This window comes from Phasianus colchicus, chromosome 19 (assembly GCF_987193195.1).
Source record: "Phasianus colchicus chromosome 19, bPhaCol1.hap1.1, whole genome shotgun sequence".
Classification (NCBI taxonomy): Eukaryota; Metazoa; Chordata; class Aves; order Galliformes; family Phasianidae; genus Phasianus; species Phasianus colchicus.
This window is the reverse complement of record NC_143454.1, coordinates 11,643,520-11,661,176: the sequence shown is the minus strand read 5'-3', so window position 1 is coordinate 11,661,176 and position 17,657 is coordinate 11,643,520. Positions and strand designations below refer to the sequence as shown.

At 59.4% G+C, this 17,657-nt stretch overlaps 1 protein-coding gene across 2 annotated transcripts; it reads left to right on the top strand.

The window, feature by feature from the left end:
• The first annotated feature begins 2,008 nt into the window (after positions 1–2,008).
• Positions 2,009–17,593, top strand: NR5A1 (nuclear receptor subfamily 5 group A member 1). 2 transcript variants are annotated; one of them, XM_031601977.2, is made up of 7 exons: positions 2,009–2,197; positions 4,164–4,282; positions 4,548–4,689; positions 6,936–7,576; positions 12,735–12,854; positions 12,991–13,138; positions 15,681–17,593. In XM_031601977.2, exons 2-7 carry the CDS (start codon positions 4,181–4,183, stop codon positions 15,926–15,928), a joined length of 1,401 nt encoding a protein of 466 aa, XP_031457837.1. In that variant the 5' UTR covers positions 2,009–2,197; positions 4,164–4,180; the 3' UTR covers positions 15,929–17,593. The 2 variants fall into 2 exon arrangements, with proteins under 2 accessions (XP_031457837.1, XP_031457836.1); XM_031601976.2 differs by having other exon boundaries at positions 2,010–2,197; positions 4,167–4,282; positions 15,681–17,592.
• Positions 17,594–17,657: the final 64 nt, after the last annotated feature.

Below are 17,657 nucleotides of genomic sequence, written 5' to 3'. Positions count from 1 at the left end.
CCTCATCACAATAAAGATTCCTATAAAGAGCTCTTATCCTTGAAGAAAATGAGGCACATAAGCAAGAATAGTAAACAAAAGGCTGTCATTTTGACCTAGGAGTGCTTCATGTTGTTGGCAACTGCCAAGAGGAAACATAAAGAGAGGCTGCATCCAAGTCTCAATTATGCAGAACTATGTGACTGATATGTCAATGAGTCCCCCCGGGAGGAGACCACCAGCGCTTCGCGGCAGTGCCTGCGCACCATCTGCACACACCGCCATGCGCCGGGCCTGCCCGCGCCCCCGAGCGCAGGCGTGCGTGGCATCGGAAGAATGCAGGGGACAAGGTAATGTCATCGGCAGCGCTATCGCCAAAGTCCTCACCGCGCACATTATCGGTGCGGGCCGCGGAGTCAGGGACTGCGGGCAGCCGGCGGTGCAGGCAGCCAGCGGCGGCCAACAGTAGTGCTGACCACACCTGCTGCAGGCACGCTCCGGGAACGTGGCGCAGGCAGGAGGGCTGCCCTGCCGCCGATAAGCCGCATGGATGGAGATAACATCCCAGGAGGAGATGTGCTTTGCTGAGCATCAAGGCTGCGCACCAGCCAGGAGCCAAAGCGCTGCTGCAGTCCGCAGCGGTGGTGCGGTGTGGTGGGCTCGGGCTGTGGCCGCACGGCCCTTCGGTGCCCGTGACAGCAGCTGGGGCAGTGATGACGGCCGTGGCGGGGCTCCAGCGCAGCAGAATGCAGAGCGGAGGCAGTGCCGGTGCCCACCCGCCAGGACTCGGCTACATGCAGGACCCCATGTGGCCGGGAACCACTGGAGCTGTGCTGCAGCCTTGGCGAGGGCCTGTGCAGGGAAGGTGCCCAAGGCCGCAGGAGCGCATTTACCCCCACAAACACCTCGCTTCCAAAATAGCAAACGGGTGGCGTGAGGCCGGGCCTTCCCGGGGGAACAATGCCCGGCGGGAGCGGGAGGAAGCGCTGCGGCCGCCCCGCACTGCTCCGTCCCCGCCTCACTCGGGGCTGAGCCGCGAGCCGCTGCATGCCGGCCTGGCGGGACCTTGAACCTGCCAGAGATTTATTTTCCCTGACATTGGCATTGCATCGGAACATCTGGCATTCAGCTGATAATTGCTGGGGATTGGGGCGGAAGCTGCCTCTCCAGGCCTGGCTCTTCTACAGAGCTGTGTTTTCGTTACTTTTCTCCTCTCTTCAGCTGCAGAGCACGGAAAAAACAACCTGGGCAGTGCAGATTGCGGCTCCCACTCCTTCCCTGGGGCTTTGTGCTCCCTTCTGCCTGCGAGGACGTGCCTGGGCCCTGTCCCTGCCCTTCCCACTGCCCTGTGCCAACCCGCCGAGCCAGGGTCTGTGGCTGGGGCCAAGCATGGACCCACAGGGCATTGCATTGCTATAGTGGAACACGGTGCTGTTGGGAGAGTAAATCTCCACCCCGGGAGGAGAGGTGTCAAAGCAGCCGCACCCCAGGGCCGCACCTTGCTGCCCATGCAGGGGACAGAGCTGTCAGCCCCGCTGTGCCCATAGGCTGGAGCGGCACTGGGGCAGTGTGGGAGGTGGGAAACCCATGGAGCAGCAGTTCTGCCCCCACACTTCGTCCCAGCGCTTCCTGTGCAGCTCTGCAGCCCCAGTTCCACGAGGGCTATGCACCTCGGCTGCCTGCTGCTGGGCTCGCTGCCCCATGGCCTGCCCCGCCATGTCCATCTCACAGCCTCCTCCCTCGCACCGTAAATCAGCGCAGCCCCGACGCGGGTGCTGGTGCGCTGCCCTGCCCGCCGTGCCCCCACCTCCCCGCAGTTCCTCTCTCCTGGCGCTTTATCTGCCACAGAGGTCCCACTTATCTCCCCTGTCACTTTCTAATGCTAGTTTATGAGCAGCATTTTGTAGCTTAATTATGATGTTTTTCAGCATGGTCACGTGGCCGCAGAAACCAATAAGGCAACTAAGTTGGTCCACCTCGGCTGAGCCTGGCCCCCGTGGGGAGGAGATTGGCCGCTGTCCTGCACCGGGCGGTGTGCGCAGCCGGACCCACACCTCCCCGGCGGCCGCAGCCCTATAAATCCCCCAGCCCGCCCGCAGCGGGCAGCGCTGCCCGGCACCACAGAGGCTCTTCAAGCTGGAGCTGCTCGCCATCGACGCAGAAGCAGCTCTCCTGTGACCTCGGCCCCGTGCACAGCACAGCGCTGAGTCGCGCCGCGGTGAGTACTTGGTGGTGGGGAGCCCCATGGCTGCCTGGGCCCCTTCCCATGCTCTGTGGTTCGTAGGGTCTCAGTGACATGGCGGAGGGTGGAGACGTCCGGCAAGGAAGTGGGAGCCATGCATGGGCCTCCGCTTCCCATCTCCATGAGGAGGGGATGGAGGCACCAGTGCTAGCTGTGCCTGGGGACGTCCAGGGACATCCAGGGATGCCATGTGACACCTGGGGACGCCCAGGGATGCCCACCCCTTCTCCAGGCCCTCTGGCAGCAGCGGGAGGCCCTGCCATAGCCTCGGCCATGCTGCGCAGAAGCGCTGGATCCAGCTGACGGGACAAGGGGGCGGTGAGCAGAGGCCTCCGAGGGCTCTGGGAGCGCAGGCAGTGCTGAGCTGTGTGTGCCTGGCCCCGGCTCCAGCACAGCCCCTGCATGTTGGAGCAAGCGTGGGGGTTGCCGGGACCCACACGAACCCCGTGGCTCTTCCTGGGCTCCTCTCTTGATGGCTCTGTAGCTCACAGAGCTACACAGCTCCCTGTGGTGTGGGGCCGCTGCCGAAAGGCTCCACAGGCAACAGGAGCCCGCTCCTTCCTGGCCCAACCATCCTGCACAGGGGCTGCTCCACTGCTATTCTTAGTGTGGGCTCCATGCCGGGTGGCTCTGGAGTGATCCTCTGCTGAGCCCACTTCCTGTTTGCCGCACATCCCTGCCAACACTGCTTCCTCCGCGGGGCACCGCAGGCCTCCTTGGGTGTGCAGGATGAGCCATACGGGGTGAGCAGAGTGGGACAACTTGTGTGGGATGGGATGTGCAGGATGGGACATGTGGGATGAGCCAAGCCCTGTACCAGTGCCTTCCCTGCAGCTCCATCAGGCACCAAGCACCTCGAATCGCAGTGACATGCAGGCAGCAGGACAGAAGGGTGTTTCAAGGAGTGCGGCTTGGCCCTGTGGGGCTCAGCAGTGGATCCTTGTTCTCCTCGTGGCCAAACACCCTCATGGCAGCCTCAGTCCATACAGCTTGGGTGGTGCTGTGCCCCTGGGCACCAGAACAAAGATCTGGTCCTCCCCCCCTGCCTCAGACCCGGCTGTAATTTGGGCTGGATTTGGCCCTGGCTCTTCAGCTGATAGCGCAGGGAGCCAATCTGGCTGTGTTCACCTGTGAGAAGGAAACTTCCATGCAGGACAAATGCATATAATGAATAGAATGTGCTTCTGCACTGATTTGACAGGGAATGTTTCATTAAGAATCCTTTAAAATGAAGCAATTAATTAAACAGCAGCTCTGAACGTGCCACAGGGCTGGCAGCATTGCCGTGCGAGGGCGGCTGGCCAACGGCAATGCCGGTGCCGTTCCCGATGGCTGCAGGGGAGGTGCAGAAGGCCGTGCACTCCGTGTTCCTCAGTCCGGGCTCTGATCAGCTCCCTGCGATTGCCTGCTGTGGGGGAAAAGGGTTTGGTCCGGGCAGCGCTGGGAGTGCGGGGCTCTGGTTAGGGCTGGGGGTTGGCGTTGGGGTTAGGATTAGAATTAAGGGATTAAGGATTTGGTGAGAGCTGCAGGCAGCGTCCTGTGCTTGGGTGACACAGCAGCCCCCAGTCCCTTGTTATGATGATTCCTGAGGAGGTACCCTCAGCCCGGGGCTCCCTCAGCCCCCGGCCGCCACCGGCCGCAGCCCCCGGCGGCATCCCGCTCCCCTCCCGCCCTGCTCTCGGGCTGCCTGGTCCCTGCAGGTCCCTCCTCCCCAGCCCGGCCCCAGCCGCCCGCCGCCCGCTCTCCCAGAGGAGGTTCCCCATCCCCCGGGGGGCTGTCCGCCCGCCCGCCCGCACCCGCATGGAGATGCTCTTCCAGGCGCTATAAAGGGCTCTGGCTCCGGCACCTGCGCTCGGGCTCCGCCGCGCCGCTCTCCCGCTCCGCACCCGGCGCAGGGCTCGGGGCCGCCCGGTGCCGCCCCGCTGACCCGCCCGTCCCGCAGCAGGGCCGCCGGCGGGGATGGACTATTCCTATGATGAGGACCTGGACGAGCTGTGTCCGGTCTGCGGGGACAAGGTCTCCGGGTACCACTACGGGCTGCTCACCTGCGAGAGCTGCAAGGTAGGAGCCGCCGGGCGGCGGGCAGCGGGGCCGGGCGGGGAGCGGGGGGGGGACACGGCCGGGGCCGAGGCAGGGGAGTCTCCCGCGAGCCGCCCCCCGCCCGTTTTCGTTGGCGGCGATTCACCGCTCGGCGGCGGGACGGGAGAGCGGCGGGAGCCGGGCGGGGGGCGGCGGGGCCGGGGCCGGGAGAGGGGACCGGGTGCGGGCTGATGCGGGCTGATGCGTGGTGCCGGTGCCGACGCATCGCCGCTGTTGGCCGCCGCAGGGTTTCTTCAAGAGGACGGTGCAGAACAACAAACACTACACCTGCACCGAGAGCCAGAACTGCAAGATCGACAAGACCCAGAGGAAGCGCTGCCCCTACTGCCGTTTCCAGAAGTGCCTGACCGTGGGGATGCGCCTCGAAGGTACTGCGGGGCGGCCCGGGGGGGTTGGGTGCTGTTCCCCCCGCCGCGGTCGCTCTGTGCCCCGCGCCTCCCGGGCCGGGATTTACCGCGGCGGCTCCGATTCCGTTTTTCCTCCCCAAGTCAACGAAAAATTCGTTTTGTCGCCCTGTATTCTGCTTTTCGTTTCTTTGTTTTTGTTTTGTTTCTCCCGGGTTTTGGCTGTCGAGGCTTCAACTTTCCGGGACTGTCCTTGCTTGGCAGAACGTTGGGAAATAACTTGGAAATTATTGTTTTCCTTAATCGCACAATTCCAGAAGCCGAGACTTAAGGAAAACGTTAAATATTATGAGACTGACACGAAAACTGCGGGAGATCCGCCGCAAATCAGTTTTTCTCTCTGCGCAGCTCCGGGTAGCACACGGTAATCCGCCGACAGCCGCGCGTCGCAACGCTCAGCCCCACCGCGACGCGACGGTCGGGCTTTGATGTCCCCGAGCCCTACGCCGGGATTTCTGCCGCGCTCGGCACACGCAAAGCGCGCTGAGGACCCTCCGCAGGCAAACGTGGATAGGAAACCCCCCAGCTGTGCCCGCTCCCCTTCCCCGGCCGCGGTGGCAGCGGGCGCGTGGCGGAGCGGCAGCGCTCCTCGTGCGGTCCGTGCAGGGGTGGCCGATCGAACAGCGGGGCTGCTCCGCGCCCTGCGGCAGCTCTGGGCTCGGGACGGGCGCTGGGAGCGAGGGGAGGCAGCGGCGGCGTTTGCGCCTGGGGGGTAGGGATGGGCACGCTCCGCTTTCCTATTTTGGGCGGTTTTCGTTCGGCCCCGTGTTTTGCCCGGGCTGCGGCAGCCCTCTCACCCCCTTTTTTTTTTTTTATCTCTCGCTGCTCGCCGCAGCAGCTCACCGAGGAGGAGGCACCCACAGGCGAACGGCGTTCCCGTGGGACTCTTTTGTGTTAAAAACACGAGCCCGCCTTGCCTTTGTGATCGGTGTTTTTCGGTCAGGGAATCTGAGCTACACGGAGAATCCTCCAGCAAGACAGGACAAAATCCAGCGGGATTTCAGAATGGATCCGGTTCTGAAATGGGAAAGTGGAGCGCAAGGGAGCAGAAAAGCCCCTTCCCTCTTTGTGCTCGCACTTCGGGAGCAAAGGAGGGGATCGGCCTTTACCACTGGAGGGTTCTGTGTGAGCACCCCCCGCACGTGCACGGCCGGGCTCTGCTCCCTGGCCATCGCCCTGCCCGGCCTCGGGCCGTGGGGGCGAAACAGTACATTAATTGGAGGGCGGGGGAGATTTGTGTTCTCAGCGCACTGCAGTGCAGGCGGGGGTGCAGGCTGGGACCCAGGGCTGCGGGCTGAGGGCCGGCACAGCCGGCGCTGTCAGTGGTGCACCCCGAAGGCAGCGGGGCTCTCATAGCCCAAGCGGAGGCATCCCAGTGTCCAGGCACCCCAGTATCGAGGCATCCTTGCGTTGCGTGGCTGGGTAAGCTGTTTCCATGAATAAGGAACGAGGGAGGAATCGCAGAGCAGCTCCCCAGGGAGCACATTCCTGCTTCCCTGCAAATGCTGCTCCCGGCCGTGCTGCCGCCCCTCCAGCCTGCGTGGGGAAAGTTTGGGGGCTTGCAGTCCCGCGGGGCACGCGGGCAAAGGGAGGCAGAAGAAGGAAGGGGGCACGAAACAGAGCAGCCTGCTCTCGCGGGCTGTGAAACCGCCCAGGGGCTGTTCCCTTCCACGCGGAGCCTCGCAGCGCTTGCTGGCTCGCTCCCCTCTCGGCTGCCGGGGCTGTGCGGGTGGGCCGACGGCCGCCATGCCGGGGCCAAGATTGTGCTGCAGAGAAGCACCTGCTTGGGTGACACATTCTTGGGTTTAACTCGAGGCTCGGAGCAGCCTCTGCTGCGCCGCCGCGGCAAGCAGGGCGGTTTGGAGCCGGGCAGGAGGGAGGGAGCTCTGAAGGACGGGACAGGATTGCAGAAGGCATCGCTGTCTGTGCTGCCCTGAATGAAACTCCAGGAGTGGTCCAGACCCGGGGGCCGTGAAAATGAAAGCAGAGTAGGCACCCTAATCCGCCCGAGTTCCCGGGGCTCTGCTCTGCGCTCTTTACCTCCGTGCGTTTCATCTGCCCGAGTACGTCTTCCTCACCGTGCAGCACACCCCAACCCGCAGCACAGCTCTCTGGGAAGGGGTCCCACTGCCCCCGGCCCCATTGGTCCCCATCCTCCCCCACACCCTGCTTCTGCTCTGCTCACTGCAGCTCTGTTCCTCTGCCCACAGCTGTGCGCGCGGATCGGATGCGTGGTGGGAGGAACAAGTTTGGGCCCATGTACAAACGGGACCGTGCCTTAAAGCAGCAGAAGAAAGCGCTGATCCGTGCCAACGGCTTCAAGCTGGAGACAGTGCCACAGATCGTGTCACCTGTGCAGAACGACTACGGGCTGTCCTCCACCATCCACAGCATCCACGCCATGGCCAAGACCCTGCCGCCCAACCCCGCTGCCCTGACGCCTGCTGACTATGAGCGCGGCCCCTACGGGACCCCCTCCCTGGCCATGACTGTGCCCGGCCATGCGCCACTTGCTGGCTACCACTATCCCTCCTTCACCAACCGCACCATCAAGTCTGAGTACCCCGACCACTACAGCGCTGCGCATGAGGCCATGCCCGCCTATGGGTACCCAGAGACCTACCCCAGCAGCTCCCCACCCGACATCCCCGAGGTCATCCTGAAGCTGCTGCAGCTGGAGCCTGATGAGGCACAGGTGAAGGCACGCATCCTGGCCTGCCTGCAGCAGGAGCAGGGCAAGGGCCGGCATGAGAAGCTCAGTACCTTCGGCCTCATGTGTAAGATGGCCGACCAGACGCTATTCTCCATCGTGGAGTGGGCACGGAGCTGCATCTTCTTCAAGGAGCTGGAGGTAGGCCTGAGCAGTGTGGGCCAGGGGCCGACATGATTGGGGTGGGGGCTGCAGTGTGCCAACATGTGGCAGGGTTGGGTGTCCCGGCTGAGCACCAGAATGATCCCAGCTGGCAACATGGGGCTCACGTATCTGATCCATTACGGCAGCGGGGGGTGTGGAGGCAATCGCAGGCAGAGTGAGCGCGGTGTCAAGCTGAAGATATAATTGAAAAACGTAACGTTGAGGAATTACGGTTGAAACAATTCTCTCCTTCGTCTTCAGGAGGAAAATCGATGCTGTCAGGCGGGTGTCTGACAGCAGCCAGCAGGGATGGGGTGAGGGCCCTTACACCTCCCAGCCCCACAAGAACTGGGGCCAGCACTGGGGGGGAGCAGGGCTGGGGCAGCCCAGCCACGCTCAGCCATTTCCATTCTTAGCTCTGGCTGATCAAAAATCTCAAACTGGGGCAAAACCAGGAGATGCATTTTGCAACACAGCTAAAGAGAGCTGAGCCACGGGTGGGGAGATGTGGTGCCCTCCCTGCACTGCCCCATACCGACCCATCCTGCTGCTGTGGGGCCTGGCCCCATGCAGGGGCTGCAGGGCAGTCCTCACACCCAAAATAGCCCCCGGCTGCACAGAACAGTGTCCGGAAGGCACTCAGTGGGGCTGGGTCAGGTTCCTTTCAATCGTATCAGTGTCCAGCCTGGATTTTGGGAACAGGGTGGCTGTTGTTTTGCAGGGGATATTATAAACAGTGTAAATGCGGATCTCAGTTACATGGCCACGTAGCCTTGTAATGCTATTGTCTTTCTGATCGCGTCAGGAGAATGGGCTGTTTCTGTGTGAATCCCTGTCTGAGGGCTCCAGGCAGGAGGGCCAGAGCTCTCACCTGGGCACAGGGCAGCTCCACAGACCCATGGCTGCTCTCTCCCCTGCACAGTGCATCAAGGCACAGCAGGGTGGGAAATGAACTCTTCTAGTGCCGACTTTATGGCTCTGCTGACTTTATGGCTTTGTCTGTGAGCACAGTGTAAAATCTCGGCCTCAGGGATTGATGGCTGTAACAGGCAATCCCCACTGCAAAGTCAGCGCTCCTCGGGGCAGGGACACCCTGGACCCCCTCACCCCTGGAAATGGCCATATGAAGGTTTCTGCTGCTGCACCAGCCAGGGAAGGGCAGCTAGGTGCTTTGAGGAGTCAGGCAAAGCATTGGCATTGCACCAGACATCACGCTAAGCATTGCACCAGGCATTGCACTGAACATCACACTGGCTTTGCACTGGTATTGCACTAGCATTGCACCAGCCTGCTGTGGGTACCCCCCAGCCAGTGGGGTCCCATTCCTGTTCCCATTTCCATTCCTGCCAACATTGTGCTGCTGCAGAGCAGACCCTTTGCCACCACCTCCAGGGGATGACCGTGGCTGGGGGCGTTGGGGAGACCCCCCCGCCTGCGCCCTGGGAAGGACACGGGGGGAGAGGGGCGAGCGGCCTCTTGACATCAGTTCACGCGCCACGTCCGCCTGCCGGCACAGGGCAGCCAGATTGAAAACAGATTTAACTTCCCAGATATATCGTTTCATTTAAGGGCCAGTAATTCTGTCAGTCTGCCACTGACAAACGAGGGTCCCCATGCCAATCCACCGCGAGACTGATGTCGCCGCGTTCATCTTGTGTCACCAGGCAGAGAATTACGGACTGCGCTGGCCTTCGGAGGCAAGACTAATAATGCTGCGCGGCAGAGGGGGATTTGGGGGCCCTCTGTTTATCGAGGGCCGGCCACAGAGCCGCGGCGCGAGGCCACGCGGGCGGAGGTGGAAGAGGTCAGCGCTGACGCCCATAAATACGAACTTTAACTGAGTCTAGATGAGATGTGTCAGGGCTGAGGGAAGATTTGCAGCGGCTCTTCAGGAAGAAAAATATGGGCCGGGGGTGAAATATATTTTGTAGGGTTGTGAGTCTCAGGCAACTTTGTCCTTTCAGATGTAATTTTTTTATATATATATGGGGGGAGAGAGATGTGCACGCACACACTTGTACACACACGTTGTGTCTGCATGAGGTTCATTTTATATACCAATATTGGCGTGGTACTGTTTAGATAGGTGATAGTGCTCCGTGCACATATAAATGTCATGTACACATCGTGTGATGACCTTTGGGTTTGGATGAGCAGCCAGGAATGTGCAACAAACTGCTGTGGCTCCAGTCTGAGGCCACCCAAAGCCCAGAGCGGGGGCACATAGGCTTGTGGCAATGGACACGTGGTGAAGGGCATGTGGTGAGAGGCACAGCGGCTGGTCCCTGTCCCTGGGACAAGTTTCCCTCGCTCCTTGAGAGTGATCTGGGAGCTCCTGCTGGTCCCATATGCATTCGGCTGCTCCTCTGCCTCTAGCACACATGGGTCATGTTGACCCCATCTCCTGGCCAACAGCCAGTGTGTTTTTGGCAGATTTAAAATCTCCTTCTGGCGGTGGACACAGCAGCAATGTTCAGCATCCTATGCACTGGGGTAAATGTGACCGCTTCCCACAGCCGTGTGCTCCACAGTGATGCAGGGAAGGGGCAGCGGCCCGGGGCTGAGCACAGCTCTGCATGCAGGGAGCTGACCCTGCACTGTGCTCAGCGGTTCCTGCTTTGCACTGCTCACTGTGGTGGTGTCAGGGCAGTGGGAGTGATTCCTGCATCTGGCCACTCACACCTTGTGTTTGTGTGGGGTTTTAATTGCGGTGTTTGGTGGATGGTTAATCCACTTTTGCACTCCCAGCAGTGGTGCTGACAGCTCGTGTTCACACCCAGGAGCTGCCTGCACTGTGGGTCGGGGAGCACCTGCGGGAACAGCCCCACATGGAGCCCTGGGGGCAACGCCTGCCCCTGGCAGCCCCTTATTGCAGGGCAATGGAATTTTCCACTGATCACAGACTGCCATCTCAGAAAGGCCTTCTCTGCAGTGGTGGAGCTGTGTGAGCGCTCACGCCATGCGAGGAGCCCTTCACTGCCGCGTTTTGTGCATGGGCTGAATGTTTTCTTCAAAAAATAAAGGTCACCACTTAAAGAGAGCTTGCATCAGGTCCTCCATGCAGATTCTGCTGTAAAGCCTTGACATTAAAAGAGGGAGATGCTTTGCTTAACTTTTGCAGGCGAGCAGGGTGTGTGCCTCTTTACCAGAGGAGCGACCGATGGCCACACATTATGAGCCCCTCCTCAGCCACGGGCACTGCGGGGTATGGAGCCATGGGGGGGGGTGCCTCGTCTGCCCCTTGTGGGTGTGGGGTTGACTCAGGCTGGGCAGTGCGGGATGGAGTGGGGGGCTGGTGGTGTGATGGAGGTGTGCTGGAACTGCCCGCAGAGGTGGGGAGAAGGCAGTTAGCAATTGTTCAAGGGAAGATCTCAAGATTGTTTAAATGTTTCCTTTTGGAAAAGATTTTTTTTTTAAAGCCATTTTTAGCGCAAAACCCTCAGTCTGTCCCTTCTGGAGCTCATCCCATGGAGGAATGAGGCACAGGAAGGAGGTTACAAAACAACGCTGTGAGACTGAGCGTGGGGCTCAGCACAGCCGTGAGCGGTGGGGTGGGAGCGGGGCTGTGCTGGGAGCTCAGATCCCTGCGCCGCTGCACCGCCTCTGGACAAGGGTCAGCCAGGATGTGGATCTCCCATTTGTTTTGATGCAGGATGAGCTTTTCCCCAGTTCTTCATGCAGCAGCTGGGCAGAACCCTCCATCCGGCTGTGCTCTGTTCAGCACTGCTTCCAGGCGGCCCTACTGCCTCCTGCTGCACCTTGCTGCCATGTTCACCCCCAAAACCCCCAAAATACATCTCAGTTGCCCCTGGGGTGCTGGCATGGGACTCATAAAGCTCTTTCTCATTCATTCCTATTCCTTTTGCAATCTCCCAGCACTGGTTTATTGCAGCCTCTTCAGCCAAACGATGGCATTATCCAGCTCTATGATACCGCATCTGTCTTCCTTCCATCAACAGCAGAGAGCAAATGGCACTGCAGAGCTCTCCGTGTGGTGCTGGGGGGGAGGTGATTGCAGTCACCCCATCTTTGTCTGTGGGAACGATGGCTTTGGCACTGCTCATGTCCTGCAGCACCATCAGGCCTGGGTTGAATACAGCTCTGCCTTGTGCCACATGCACCCATCCCTGCAGCTGGCTCATCCACCATCCACCACTGACACTGCCTCCAGCCCCACTCTCCAGGGAGACTCTGGGAAGTTTGGGCACTTTGCCTCCCTGAGTTAAATGTCTTAGCATTTCTTTGCAAACCCGGTTGTGTACACGTAGCTGCATACACTTAGAGCCATGCATTTCTTACAGCTGCATGCACAGCTGTGCACACGTATAGCATACCTAACCAGCACATGAGTGTGTGAAGGAGTGGGCAGCCGGGCATGCTGTGGGGGTGCTGGGGTTTGAGTGCTGCCCACGCCTCCCCCAGACCTGCCCTGGGAGAACGGACGCTCTGTTCCTTCAATCTGGAAGCAGCCCAGAGCAGCCCGCAGACACAGAGCCTTTGTGCAGCCCTGTCAGGCTGCAGGGAAGCGGCCAATGGCCGTTTAGTTAAAGATGTGTGCGTGGCTCTGTGAGATTCCTGCTGTGTGGAGGCAAGGCAGCACTGATAAGGGGCAGCCAGCATCAGTGGGACACAGACATGTGCGGGTGGGGATTGGGAAGTACTTTGTGGATGCAGTGTGCAGGGCTTCCATCGGTGGGGACAGATTTGTGAAAAGTAATTCTTTAGCTGGGCAGAGGAGGGAGGGGGCTCCTGGGAAGGCGGCAGAGCACCGTGGGCTCCTGCTGTGAGCCCTCCCCACCTGTGGCCCTGTGTACAAACCTGTGGTCCTGTGGGGGGGTGGCACCATGGTTCTGACCCCCCTTGGGCAGAAGTTTGTTGGGCCTCAGGTATCCCATGTGGCCTCGGTACAGTGCCAGTGCACTGCTCTCCCTGCTGGCAGGTGGCCTCTGTGGTGGCACCCATTGATGACCAGATTCGCTGCTGTGCTTGGGCGGTGGACACAGATTTCTGACACCGCTTTCTCTCTGTTACTGCACCCACACTGTGCCACACTGAGCACAGCACTCCCAGCCCTGTGGGATGCACTGCAGTACAGCCAGGGCTCAGCACCACATCTGAGTGCTGGTGCCAACAATGTCACTCTGCTCTCTTACAGGTGGGAGACCAGATGAAGCTGCTGCAGAACTGCTGGAGCGAGCTGCTGGTGTTCGACCACGTGTACCGGCAGCTGCAGCATGGCAAAGAGCACAGCGTGCTGCTGGTCACTGGGCAGGAGGTGAGCGCACGGCTGCACCGCAGTGTGGAGCTGGGGGCTGCTGTCTCCCTTCTGAGCTCGCTCCTCCCTCCAGTTTGCGGTGGGCACACGGTGGGGTGGGTGTGGGGCCCCGTGCTTGATGCTGTTCCTCCTGCAGGTGGATCTGTCGGCAGTGGCGGTGCAGGCGGGCTCCATCCTGCACTCCCTGATGCTGCGGGCGCAAGAGCTGGTCCTGCATCTGCATTCACTGCAGGTGGACCGTCAGGAGTTCGTCTGCCTCAAATTCCTGATCCTCTTCAGCCTCGGTGAGTGAGGACCATAGATGGGGTAGTGGGCAGTGAAAGCAGTGCCTGTGTTCACGGATGGGCAGAGGGGATAAAGAGGCTTTGGTGTCACACTGGGAACAAGGGCCCTGCCCTGTGAATCTGGAGCTTTGAGGGCTGCTCCTGCTCCATTGTGGCTGTGGAGGACACTACATCCCCAGTCCCATGAGCAGAGCCTGTTTTGATCACTGTCCTGCTCCTGCAGGGAAAGCAGCAGCTGATAGTGCCCTGCAAACCGCCGTGTTGGCAGAGGCGGCCGCAGGGGACGGCCCTATCTCCCGGGATGTGCGTCAGCAGCAGCACCCAGGAGCACGCTGCTTCTGATTAGGCCCTGCCTGGAGCCTGCGGTCGGCCAAGGCGGCGCGTTCACACGGCTGCTCCTCACCCAGACAAAACACGCAGAGCCGCAGCTGAGAGCCCACCCGGCCCGGCCCTGCCGCCCCTGGGGTTGCACCCTCTGCCCACTGCTGCTGTGCAGGGATGCGATGCGTGGCCCCATGGAGGGCAGCCCCTGTGCACTGCAGCCTGGCCGCCTTCATGACCACTGCCACCGCCACCTGTTTGGTGCCGTCCCAGCAGGAGCTCTGACCTCCCAGCACAGAGCTGCCAGGGGCTCAGCTGTCTGTTCTGCTGCCGCCTCGCACCTCTTTCACCTCCGGCTTCACACCCAGCTGTTGCTAATTGTGCCCAGAGAGAGTATGCAGGTGGGTCCCTGCAGCACATGGACGCTGGGGAGAGATGGGTATCTCTGTCCCATCCCAATCTCGGAGTGGGGTTTGCTGAGGACATCCCTGGCAGCAGCAGGTCCCTGGGAGCCTGGACCCACACAGCTGTCCCCTCCTGCAGCTGCAGCATCTCCTCCTCCCAAGGCATTCTTTTTGTCTCTGGAGCTGTTTTGAAATCCAGAGAAACCAGATATGGCGACTCGCTATTTCAACAGTGATATGGTGTGGCACAAACAGTGCTGGGAAATGAGGGAGCTGGGGAGGGGGCCGTGCCCCACTGCTGCCCCACGGTTTCTGCAGTAACATGACCTCCAGTGTTGCCCTATCCCCATCCCTGAACCCATCCCTGTCCCCATCCCTCCCGCAGATGGCAGCAAGCAGGGCATCATCCTCTCAACCGGTGGTTGCAGCACTGCTCTCAGCCTGGGATTCCTCATCCCCAGAGCAGCAGCTTTCAGAGAGGGCGTGGAATAAAACAGCAGTGTTTTCCCAGACATTATTTTGCCCCAAATTCAACTTTTTCTCTCCATATTGCAGAGCTCACTTGGAGTAATTTGCCCTTCTCAGGCTCAGCTGTAGAGGATGGGATTGTGTATTATGTTCAGGATGTAATTGCCTTTAACAAGAGAATTTCCACATTTACCACTCTGCCACAGCACAATCAAAGCCAAGCCCCACTCACAAGAGCTGCCATTTGAGTTCTAAATAGATTTCTCTCCTGAGCAGGTAAAGAGATTTAATTAAAATTAGGGCTTCTCAAAATAGCAATATTTATGAGGACGGCACAGGTTAGCTTTGTTCTACAGAAGGGCTTAATAGAGCCTTAATGGATTGACCTATCATTCGATTTCATGACTTACATTCATGAAGCAGCTACTCTTGGGGAGGGGAGGAAGAGAGGCTTTTATAGCCCACATTCCCTTAAGCGTTTGCAATTTATCAGCAGCTTCTCCCAAACAAAAGGAGCTGTGAATAGGAAGAACACTTGAGGGCATAGAAATAATCCCAGGCATATCTGTATGTGTGATGGGAGGCTTTGTCACAGGACAGTCTTTGGAACTGCTGCAGTGTCGCTAAATGAAGTGAGTCAATGTTATTTGGACAACATTCTTTATTCCTTGCAGGAATGAAAAGATTATTCAAATATTCAATTAAACAGTGAATAGGGTCTTTCAGAGAACCAGGTGAGTTCATCGAGTAGAACTAGCTATTGTTGAGCCAACTCAGGGGATAGATTTGACATTTATCAATATAACTTCTTTTTTTTAATGACATGCACAATAACCTTATGCAGATAAAGAGATTTCATAACAACAACCCGGGGTAGAAGGGAGGCGGCCACAATAGGAGCAAATGTGCCACAGGAGTTAAAAGGGAAGGGTGATCTGATAAGTGCCAGGCACACCCCACAGCCTGCAGCCCACACCATGCAGTGCCCGCCTAGCCCTGACCACAGAGGCTGAGCCCCAGGTCCAGGCCCCTCCACCGCCAGCACTGCACTCGCCCTCCCAAGAGCTGCTCGGCCCTTGGCGTGGCCATGGCCTGTTGGGCTCCAAAGCCCCACATGAACTGCAGAACCCTGCTGCTTCGCTGCCTGGATCTGAGGGCTCCACACAGCCAGGCAGTGTTGCAAACTCAGTCCTGAGGTGGACACATGGAGAGCTGGCAGCAAACTGAGCACCCAAGCTGCGGCACCGGGGAAAGGACAGTGGGGACAGACCCTCCTAGTGCACCTAGCACAGTGCAGGCAGTGCCTGTGCCTGGCTCCACTTCACTCCCCCCATCTCGCTCTCTTGTAGATGTGAAGTACCTGGAGAACCACACGCTGGCTAAGGACGCTCAGGAGAAGGCCAACGCAGCGCTGCTGGAGTACACGGTGTGCCACTACCCGCACTGCACAGACAAGTTCCGGCAGTTGCTGCTGCGGCTGACCGAGGTCCGGGCGCTGAGCATGCAGGCAGAGGAGTACCTGTACCACAAGCACCTGAGCGGAGAGGTGCCCTGCAACAACCTCCTCATCGAGATGCTGCATGCCAAGCGGACTTGAGTGCAGTTCCCACATGGACTATGCAGGGCCCCATGCAGCAATGGGGCAGGACGTGCACCTGGGACCTCCTCTCTACCCCTCGCCTCTCAGTGATGCTATTTAACCTGTGCTAGTGGAAGGTCCCAGGCGATTTATTTTAATACGTGGTAAGGACAGTTAACGGTCACAGGGACGTGCTCAACAGCCGGCCTGCCCTGCCAGCACTACAGCCCTGCAGACCCTGCACAGTCAGTGCCTGACCCACTGTCTGACCTGGGTCTGCAATGTGAGCAGGGGAAAGCCTGTCCCAGCTTTGCTCCCATTTCTGCTCCTCTCCTGTCATCCCTGCACTCTGACTCTCCACTGCTGCCCTCCCATTGCCCAGCATGCCCCCTCTGGTGTACAGGGCATGGGAAGAAGTGAGCTGAAATCCCCCCAGGATGTGGGGTTTCTCTTTGCTCTGGCACCAGTACAGTGGCAGGGGATTTCTGCAGGAGCAAAGCTGAGCCCTGGGGCTAAGAGACCTACTCCTGTCTGCTGCAAAGTCACTGCCTGTCCAGCGCAAAGCAGGGGACTGCTGACCCTCAGCTGGCTCTGTTTTCTTAGCGCTTGACAGTGCCATGGCAGGAACTGGGATTTTACAGCCCTTGGCACCTACAGTGCCCAAATCCCATCCATGTCTGGGCTCAGCTCACATCCAGGATGGCAAGGTTTTGTGGAGAGTCTGTAAGAGTCAGCTGAGGACAGGAACTCATCCCTGGGACACTTCAGCTCCCCTGCAGCAGGACAAGAGAGGGTGCAGGGACAGAGGCATGGCCAGGCACCCAAAGCCTGGGCATATTCCTGGAGCTCCCTCCAGCCACCAGCCATGCCTGTGTGCTGCTGGGGAGCAGGCAAAGGGCAGGACAGGGACAGGGATGGGCACCATCCCCTCACTGTCTGCGGGTGATGGTGGTGGAGATGGCACTGCAGGCAGCAGGGCAGGAGGGATGCTCAGTGCCTGGCCTCGTGCTGTGAGCACTGGGACTGTTGCAGCAGCACGTGCCAGCACGTGCCCAGGGCTGCAGCTGGGGCCCTGGCAACACCCCTGACACTTGGGCAAGGAGGAAGCAGGAGGGCCAGCACTGCCTTGTCCCCAGGTGATGCAGAGCACAGAAGTCATGCAGAGATGGCGGTTCTCCTCCTGCACTGGGCTGGGGCTCAGCAGGGCAGCACAGAGGGTCCATCACGGTCTCCTCCTGCCTTGCGCTGTGTCCTCACCGGTGCCCAGCACATGGCCCTGCCAGCTCCACCAATGGGTTTGGTTCAGGTTTTTTCTCCACTGTCCCATTTGGAGGGGACACACACACTGCAGCTCTACGCAGAGCTGGGGCTCGAGGAGCTCTCGTGCTGCCAACTGCCAACCCCAACTTGTTAGATACAGAAGAGCATGTTTGTTTTTGCTTTTCAACGTTTGTGCATTTTCCTCCTGTGGTTCAGTTTCACCTTCTTCTTTCTGTGAACTTAAAGAACTGGAGAAAATTGTTTGGGAGGTAAAAGATATTTTATTTTCAGAAAATGAAAAGTGTCCTTAAGTGTCTCTCTCTCTCACACATCCTTTCCTCTCTCCCATCCCTCTCCCCCTTGCTCCCCACCCTTCCTTCCCAGGCAGGAGGTTATTAACTTCCATGTCAGGAGTAAACCACTGTAATAAATTTTGCAGTTCATTTAAGAAGGCAGACATTGTCTTTTTTGATTGTATTTCTGACAC